The 9,816-nt window shown below is 40.8% G+C and overlaps 1 protein-coding gene across 1 annotated transcript in view; it reads right to left on the bottom strand.

The window, feature by feature from the left end:
- Positions 1–8,028: 8,028 nt before the first annotated feature.
- Positions 8,029–9,816, bottom strand: part of PMP22 (peripheral myelin protein 22) — a 37,218-nt gene continuing 35,430 nt past the window's right edge. The window contains exon 4 of the mRNA XM_007945589.1: positions 8,029–8,192. Within this exon, the coding sequence (XP_007943780.1) occupies positions 8,029–8,192 (164 nt within the window). The remainder of the gene's footprint in view (positions 8,193–9,816) is intronic.

Here is a 9,816-nt window from a genome sequence, read left to right as displayed (position 1 = left end):
CCAGAGCTCCTAGACTTTGTTAAATGACTGAAAATACTTGCCACATAATGGCATTTAGTATTCAGAGAGTGAATATTGAGTACCTCATTGCTCAGTCTTTTTGTAGATTCACCCCAACAGCTGCCTAGAAGTGTCTGCCACATATCACATACTAAGTCGCACTTAGAATAAACTACGGCAGACAGATTCTCTAGGCAATGAAACTGGCAAATGATGGATAGTAGAGAACAATCATATTCAAAGAAGCTCATAGCAGAAAAGCAGTTTCTAACTCAGTAATCAGTTGCCATCAAGATGACTCTGACTGATGGCAACCTTGTGGGGGAAAGAGTAGAACCATGCTCCATACAGTTTTCAATGACTGGTATTTCCAAAGTAAATCACTAGACCTTTCTTTGGAGGCAACTCTGGGTACATTTGAACCTCCAACATTTTGATTAGCAGCCAAGTGAATTAACCATTTACACACCCTAGGGACTCCAGGTTGTATCTATTCAGGTGCTCTCTGGTTTTTTTTTTTTTTTTTTTTTTTTTTTTTTTGAACCCCAAAGGCAGGCTCAACTGTTGGTCAGAGTTGGGGAAATATTTTTGAAACTAAGTCAGCAATATCTACTGAAGTCTTAAAAATATCCATGCCCTTTGTTATAACATTATGGTCTATGCAGCTACACCGTAAAATACTGCAGAATTTTAAAAGGATGAAACAGAGCTCATTAAAAACAATGAAGTATGTGCCTATATAGAAATATCTTATTCTGGTTACCTAGTGCCACTCTAGGGGCTGGGTGAAAGCCCCTCAACTTTGGGCTTCAGCTTTACCTCCTACTCCTGGCCCACTGGAGCTAGAGGCTTTTCTTCACTCAGACAGCTTCTGGCTTCTGAGACTGACAAGCCCAAGGTTGATAAGTAAAAAAGGCACAGTCCTGATGTTACCAAACCACATGGCAGGCCATTAATTCAAGTCCATTGAAAGTCCCAAGGTTGGCAGAGCATGGTCGGCTGCTGAACAATGACACAGCTACATGCAGGGTTCAAGCATGCTATAAGCTAGAGACCATTCCCAAAGCTGTTTCTTATATACAGGAAGCACATCACATCCCTAAAGCATCTACTCAGCTGCTTGTGGTAGGTCACACCATGGAGTTGATTGCCGGTCTCATCATGGGGAATAATTACTACCAGCTGCCCAGCCACCTAACCAGGCTCAACCAAGTTGACTCACAAACTTAACCACCACATATCTCAATTTATATTTTTATGTGAGTAGAAAAACAAAATGCAGAACAGTGTGAATAGCATGGTCTCCTTTGTGTACATTTTAAAATACATAAATAAATTCATATATGTGGGCACTGCTTTTTTCCAGAAGAAATCATAGTAAACTATGTCTTATCATAAGACACTTGTGGTTACCTTCACCAAAAAAAAACAAACCCACTGCCATGGAGTTGAATCCGACTCACAGTGACCCCGCCTTGGGTTTCCAAGGCAGTATCACTATAGAAGGACATTGCCCAACATTCCTTCCGAAGAGTGACTGGTGGGTTTGAACTGTTAGCCTTTTGGTTAGCAGTCACAGGCCTTAGGCACTAAGCCACCAGATGTAAAAGAATTACTTGGGTAAGGGGATTTGGGGTCATTTTTGGTTTTCTTTTTTGATCTTATCTGTATTAATTTTTTAATTAAATGTTGTAGAAGAAAGTATAAGAAATATGTGTATATTTTCAAAGTACAAGTTTGGGAAGTGAAATTCCCCATTTTCCCAATCACCAATGTCCTTCAAAGGGAGCTCTGGTTATGTAGTGGTGAAAGCTTTCAGATGCTAACCAAAAGGCCGGTGGTTCAAACCCACCTGTCTGCTCTGAAGAATGAGGCAGTTTGCTTCCAACAAGATTTTCATTCTTGGAAACACTAGGGGCAGTTCTAATCTGCCCTATAGGGTCACTATGAGTTGGAATTGACTCGAGAGCAGTGTTATGTCTCTCATGCATCTTTTCACCATCTGTGGCACCTTAACAGATTTCTCTAAGACCAAAGCAGAGTAGCTGGTGACTATTTAAAACCCACCCTTCTTTCTGTCACAGATGTTCTAAGACAGAAGAGTATAAGGAGGCTTGAAGGTGGCATTCTTCTAGGCTCATCCTACTCCATGGACTGGCCAGACACTAAAAGAAAATGCAAAATCTCTGACCTCACCCCAAATCTATTGAATCAGAATCTACGTCTTACCGGATTTTCAGTGGATTCATTAGCCACTTCTCATGCCATGTCCCTGGGTGGTGGAGTTAACCTGCTCAGCTGCTAACTAAAAGATTGGAAATTTGAGTACACCCACAGGCACCTTGGAAGAAAGTCTAGCAATCTACTTCTGAAAATAAGCCATTGGAAAGCTTACGGAGCACATATATACCATAACACATATGGTATTGCCATGAGTCAGAGTCAACTCCATGGCAACTGGATACTGGTCCATCAGCATGTTAACATCTGAGAAGCACTGAACTGGTTCAGAGATTGTCATCCTGATTGCACACCAACAGGATTCTCTAAACATATCTAGGCAGTGAGAGTTCCACCACAGATACAAAGAATCATAACCTCTGAAGTGGGCCCCTGCTTGGGAGGAAATAATGTGCAGTCTGGTATTGTGAATTCCCAGAACAATCTTTACCTCCTTTTTCTGTGTCCCTTCAGCACTTCAACAAGGCTTCTACCATAACATTGTGATAACCACTGTAATTTACAGAGAGCTCTCTATGTACTCCACCACTTGCCTGTCATACTGGCTTGAGTGTTGCTGCAAAGCTACAGGCTATGACATCAGTATTTCAAATACCAGCATGGTCACCCATAGTGTACATGTTTCAGCAGAGCTTCCAGACTAGGACAGACTGGGAAGAAGGATGGGGCCATCCCATTCTGAAAAAATTGGCCACTGAAAAGCTAATGAATAGCAGTGAACTATTGTCAGATATAGTACCAGAAGATGATCCCCTCAGGTTGGAAAACACTTAAAGTATGACTGGGGAAGAGCTGTCTCCTCAAAGTAGAGTTGACCTTAATGATGTGGATGGAGTGAAGTTTTCAGGACTTTCATTTGTTAATGGAGCATGGCTCAAAATGGAAAGAAACATCTGCAAATATTGTCCAATCTTCCTTCTGAAGAGTGCCTGGTGGGTTTGACCCACCAGCCTTCTGGTTAGCAGTCAAATGCCTCACGCACCACACCACCAGGAAGAACAGTCAATACTACTATTATTCAAACTTACACACTAACCACCAAAGATGAAGAAATTGAAGATTTTTACCAACTTCTGCAATCTGGAATTGATCAAATATCCAATCAAGATGTATTCATAATTACTGGTGATTGGAATGCAAAAGTTGGAAACAAAGAACCATCAGTAGTTGGGAAATACCACCAGGGTGATAGAAATGATGCCATAGATTGCATAATAGAATTTTGCAAGACCAACAACTTATTCATTGCAAATTATTCATTACCTTTTTCAAAAACAAAAATGGTGGCTATACATGTGGACCTTGCCAGGTGGAATACTCAGAAATCAGATCAACTACATCTCCAGAAAGAGGCAATGGATAAATTCAGTATCTTTAGTCAAAACAAGGCCAACAGCTGACTGTGGAACAGATCATCAATCGTTCCTATGCAAATTTAAGTTGAAGCTGAAGAAAATTAAAACAAGTCCACAAAAGCAAAAATTTGACCTTGATTATATTCCACCTGAATTTAGAGACTATCTGAATAGATCTGACACATTGAACAGCAATGACCAAAAATGTGATGAGCTGTGGGATGACATCAAGAACATCATACAAGAAGAAAGAAAATGGTCATTAAAAATACCGAAAAAGAAGAAAAGACCAAAATGGATGTCAGACGAGACTCTAAAACTTGATCTTGAACAGAGAGTAGCTAAAGCAAAAGGAAGAAATGATGAATAAAAGAGCTGAACAGAAGATTTCAAAGAGCAGCTCTAGAAGACAAAGTCAAGTATTATAATTAAACGTGCAAAGACCTGGAGTTAGAAAAGCAAAAAGGAAGAACACATTCAGCGTTTCTCAAGCTGAAAGAACTGAAGAAAAAATTCAAGCCTTGAGTCACAATTTTGAAGTATTCTATGGGGAAAGCAGGAAGCATCAAAAGAAGATGGAAGGAATACACAGAGTCACCATACCAAAAAGAATTGGCCAATATTTAACTATTTCAGGAAGTGGCATATGATCAAGAATCAATGTTATTGAAGGAAGAAGTCCAAGCTGCACTGAAGGAACTGGCCAAAAAAAAAAAAAAAAAAACCAAGGCTCCAGGATTGATGAAATACCAATTGAGATGTTTCAACAAATGTATGCTACCCGGCCAACTGACTGGACAAGGTAGATATTTGTGCCCATTCAAGAGAAAGGTGATGCAACAGAATGTGGAAATTATCAAACAATATCATTAATATCACAGGCAAGTAAAATTTTTGCTGAAGATAATGCAAAAATGGTTACACAAAATATTGACAGGGAACTACCAGAAATTCATGCTGGATTTGGAAGAGAACATGGAATGAGGGATATTATTACTGATGTCAGATGGATCTTGGTCCAAAGCAAAGAATACCAGAGAAATGTTTACTTGTGTTTTATTGACTAATGCAAAGGCATTTGACTGTGTGAATAGTAGCAAATGATGGATAACATTGCAAAGAATGGGAATTCCAGAACACTTAATTGTGCTCATGAGGAACCTGTACATAAACCAAGAGGCTGTAGTTCAAAAAGAGGAAGGGAATACTGAATGGTTTAACATAGGAAGAACATGCAACAGGGTTGTATCCTTTCATCATACTTAGGCAATCTGTATGCTGAGCAAATAATCTGAGAAGCTGAACTATATGAAGAATGCAGCATCAGGATTGGAGGAAGACTCATTAAGGACCTGTGATATGCAGTCAACACAACCTTACGTGCTGAAAGTGAAAATTACTTGAAGCACATACTGATGAAGATCAAAAACTACAGTCTTCTGTATGGATTTCACTTCAACATAAAGAAAACAAAAATCTTCACAACTCAACCAATAATAAACATCATGATAAATGGAGAAAAGATTGAAGTTGTCAGGGATTTCATTTTACTTGGATCCACAATCAACACCCTTGGTTGCAGTAGTCAAGACATCAGACATCATATTGCACTGGGCAAATCTGCTGCAAAAGACCTCTTTAAAGTGTTGGAGAGCAAACATGTCACTTTGAAGATTAAGATGTGCCTAACCCAAGCCATGGTATTTTCAATCACTTCATGTGTGTGTGAAAACTGGACAATGAATAAGGAAGACTGAAGAAGGGTTGATGTTTTTGAATTATGGTGTTGGCAAAGAATACTGAAAATATCATGGACTACCAGAAGTACAAACAAATACATCCTGAAAGAAGTGCAGCTGGAATGCTCTTTGGAAGCGAGAATGGCCAGACTTCATCTGACCTACTTTGGTCATGTTGTCAGAAGGGACTATTCCCTGAAAAACATATCATGCCTGGTAAAATAGAAGGTCAGTGAAAGAGGGGAAGACCCTCAATGAAATGGATCAACCCAGTGGCTGTAACAATGGGCTCAAGTATAGCAAGGATTGTGAGGATGGTGCACAACCAGGCAGTGTTTCTTTCTGTTGTGCATAGGGTCCCTATGAGTCAGAGCCAACTCAATGGCATCTAACAACAACTCTATGTACTAGTCACTGTGCTAGCATTTTACATACATACATAATCTCTTTTTAATCCTCAATACCTTGTAAATTTGTATCCCTTTCTTCCAGATGAGGAAACTCAATCTTAGAAAGTTTAACTAACTCATTGAGCTTTATACATTAAATGGCAGAGGGCAAATTTAAACCCAGGGTGTCTAATGTCCATGCTCCTAACCCTATCATATTATGGTTATTTGTTTACCTTGTCTCTCTCACTAAAATGTGACCTTTTGAGGTTAAGAATCACATCATTACTTTGTGATCTCTGGTGCCAACCCATACTGGTGCTCAGTAAATCTTAAAGAACATTGAGTGTATCATTAGCTTCATATATTGCTCAAAAAACTCACTGCCATTGAGTTGGATCCGACTCATAGTGACCCCTACTTGGTTTCCAAGGCGGCATCACTGTGGAAGGAGGTCACCCAATCTTCAAGGTTGATGGGCAAAAATATTAGGAGCTCTGGTAGCATAGTGCCTAAGGCACTTAACTGCTAACCAGAAGGCTGGCGGTTCAAACCCACCAGCCACTCCTCGGAAGGAAGGTTGGGCAATCCTACTTCCGGAGTGATAACTGCCTCAGAAACCCAAGGAGGGGTCGCTATGAGTCGGGGCCGACTCGACGGCACATAACAACAACAACAACAACAAGTCACAGCCCAGAAGATAAGCTGGATGACATGTTGATTCTCTTCCAAAGGATCGTTTTAAGAGCTCAGTTGGTGCCAACTAATGTTCTACCAAGTTTCCATTGAATAATGGAATAGACTTTTCATGTGTCCACCTATCCTTCTAATAGTTAAGGGATCTGTGGGCTTATGACTGACCTCCATCAGTATTCCCCATGTGTCACCTCATAACAGAGTATGAGAGAGAGTTGAGCTAAATGAATGCTCAGGTCCCTTCCAATCCATTTAAAGGTTCAATTTCAATTTCAGCTCCAACCCCAAGTCCTTTCCCACCAACAGACATTTGTACAGACTTCTGGAAGATACAATGTGCTCCCTGTATCCTGTAAGAAGGTTGTGCTTTTTGTTCCTCAGCACCTTACTCCAGCCAAGATTGGAATACCACACTCTGGCCTGCAATTTGCACACACACCCTAGTCCCCCAAAAAATCCAATAGATACCAGTGAGTTACTCTGATGTTTATTTTAATGCATCTTAGTCCACACAGTTGGTATAAAATCAGAAAAAGCAAAGCCAACAAAACAAAAACAAAAAGGTCTGGAGTCTTAGCATCTGAAGGGCACCATATATACATCTAAAGTTGGTGGCCAATATAAGTCATTGCCAGACAGTCCTTGGAGGCAGAGAACAGTCTAGATCCATCCAAGCCTGGGAAATTCATGGTCCCAGGAGGTCTAGAGACTTGTCCTGATGCTCCTCCGACCATATGAAAAATGTGGGCGCAATCAAGGCTTTGCTTAATATTTATTCATTATAGTAATAATAGCAGCCTAGCTAGATACAAAGGAAGTTAAAACCATTTATATTACACAACATTATGCAGGTCTCCATTCTACTTTATGTTGTAAAGTTGTTAATTGACTTTCCAGTGAGTTGTTTAGATAATTACTAATAAGGAATGGTAAATAAATAGCACCATTTCACAGGTTTGTTGTCACTGATTCCTCCTTTAGATGCATGGTGGAAACACCCACCCAAAAGGGAGATTATCCCAGAGCCACAGCTGTGCTTATGGCAAGGGCTCTGGATTGGGGGAGTTTTGCCCATGTATGCATAAGACTACACATGGAAGCCCAGGCAAGGATGTTCATGTTTAATGCACTGGGTCACCCACAGTAAAAGGGCATTTAGCCATTGGGGTTTGGACCCACGCTTTGGTTTTCTAAATGAGGTGAAGTAGGAGGGAGGGTTTTTCGTTCCAATGAAAGGGAAAGGGTGAGATGCAGTTATCATTTTATTTCCAGACAAAAGAAAAAAACAAAAATACTGAGCTTGATTATACTGTTAGGATTTAAAGTTCTTTAGATAATGCTTTAGGTTCAACACATGGCTGATGGTCAACATAAAAAGCAAACAATACTATGTACATATATGTAAAAAGTGTTATAAATAGGTTTTATAAACCATAGATATTATATACATCTTTAATCAACAGTAACCCCCCTTTCAACTACTTTCGGTTTGGTTTGGTGTGAATTTGGGTATTTTGGATAGCTTTTTTTTTTTTTTGGTCTGATTTCTGGTTTCCTTCCTCCCTTCCCTGTGTATGCTCAGAGCCTCAGAGGGCCTGTCTGGGTGCCTTATTCACGTTTCCGCAAGATCACGTAGATCACACCACTGAGCAGGGCCAATGGGAAGGCCACCCAGGCCAGGATGTAGGCGAAGCCATAGGAGTAGTCAGAGTTGAGATGCCACTCTGGATGCCTCACTGTGAAGATGGATGCCGCACTCATCACACACAGACCTGGGGAAAGAGAAAGATGAGTGAGTGAGAGGTAGTCCCAGCAGGGTCACTGTGGGGGTTTCCCTTTACCATCTTCGATGCAGATTCCACCAAAGTCCTGGGACCATGGCCCCTATCCATATACTCCCTGCTGTCCTCATCAGATATGATCCCACTCCCCAATATTCACACAACATAAACAGAAACTCAACTTTCACTTCTTAGGGAACAGAAAGTAGGCTGCAGGGAGGACAGATGATTTGGTGAAAGAATGTTTCTAGCTGCAGAAGAATCTGCTTCCAGGGCCAGAATTGGGAGAAGGGTGCTCTAAAATATGGGATCAAGGGGAGTGAGTGGTTCAGTTCCTCATCTCTGAGAGTCCCTGTCATGTTTTCCACTCTACTTTTCAACTTGATGGTGAATTTGTTTTGCTTTTGTTTTTTTTCTCCTTTTAACTATCACCAATCTCCAAGCCACAGAGGTGGACAGAAAGAACTCAGATTACTAGATAAACCTGCCTATCTCTCTCCAAGGGTGGTTGGGTGTGGAAGCCCTATGGACTCCGTAAGCCACTCTATAGTGCACATGGCATTATCAGAAACAAAGGGAAGTATTTGACCCAGCTATACCATTACTAGGTATATATCCTAAAGAAGTGAGAGCCATGACAAGAACAGACATATGCACACCCATGTTCATCATGGCACTATTTACAATAGCCAAAAGATGGAAACAACCTAGGTGTCCATCAACTGAGGAACTGATATCCAAACTATGGTACATACACATAATGGAATACTATGCAATCCTAAAGAATAATGTAGAATCTGCAAAACACTGCATAACATGGATGAACTTGGAGGACATTATGCTGAGTGAAATAAGTCAATCACAAAAGGACAAATATTGTATTAGTCTGTTATTGTGAAAGTCAAGGAAATGATTATCTATGAAAGGACATTTTCTTTGTTGGTTACCAGGGGTGGCAGGGAAGGGAGGGAATACTGTTAGATAGACAGAGATAAGTTTTGATTTGGGTGAAGAGAAGGGCAATGTACCAAATGTGAGTGATCAATATAGTGGCATTGAGGAAGAGAAAGACATAGAGAAGTATGTGGGAAGTACAGACAACAAAGATGAACCCTTTTGCGCATATAGTATGGAGTAGTCAGTGAAGGCAAACACGGGTATATAGGTGGATAGATGGGTGGACAGGCGGAAATATTAGGTATGTCTACGAAGTGGGGAGTGCACCCAAGAACATATATAGGGTTGGCAGACAGTGGTCCTATAACTTTAGGTGTATGATCTGAATTCCCAGGTGTATAATGGAGCTGACAAGGGGCCAGGTTGTAGTCACTGCTTGGTCACAGCCAGCTATCCAGAGGGACCGAGTAGTTGAACCTGTGGGCTCGGAACCATAGTTCCAGAGGACACTAAGCTCAATTGGCATAACATACTATACAAAACACTGTTCCACCTCCTACTATAGAGAGTAGCGACCGGGATCTTAAAACCTTGCAAGCTGCCATCTAGAGGCAACAATGAGCCTCTCCTCATCCAGAGCCAAGAAGAATGAAGAAAACCAAAAATTCATGGAAACAATTAGTCCTAGTGACTGGTACACCATCCAATCTGTAGCCTA

Source organism: Orycteropus afer, unplaced genomic scaffold (genome assembly GCF_000298275.1).
Source record: "Orycteropus afer afer isolate SDZICR_OR568_19922 unplaced genomic scaffold, OryAfe1.0 scaffold00139, whole genome shotgun sequence".
Lineage (NCBI taxonomy): Eukaryota > Metazoa > Chordata > Mammalia > Tubulidentata > Orycteropodidae > Orycteropus > Orycteropus afer.
Note: the sequence above shows the minus strand (reverse complement) of the source record. Positions and strands in the feature narration are given on the sequence as shown.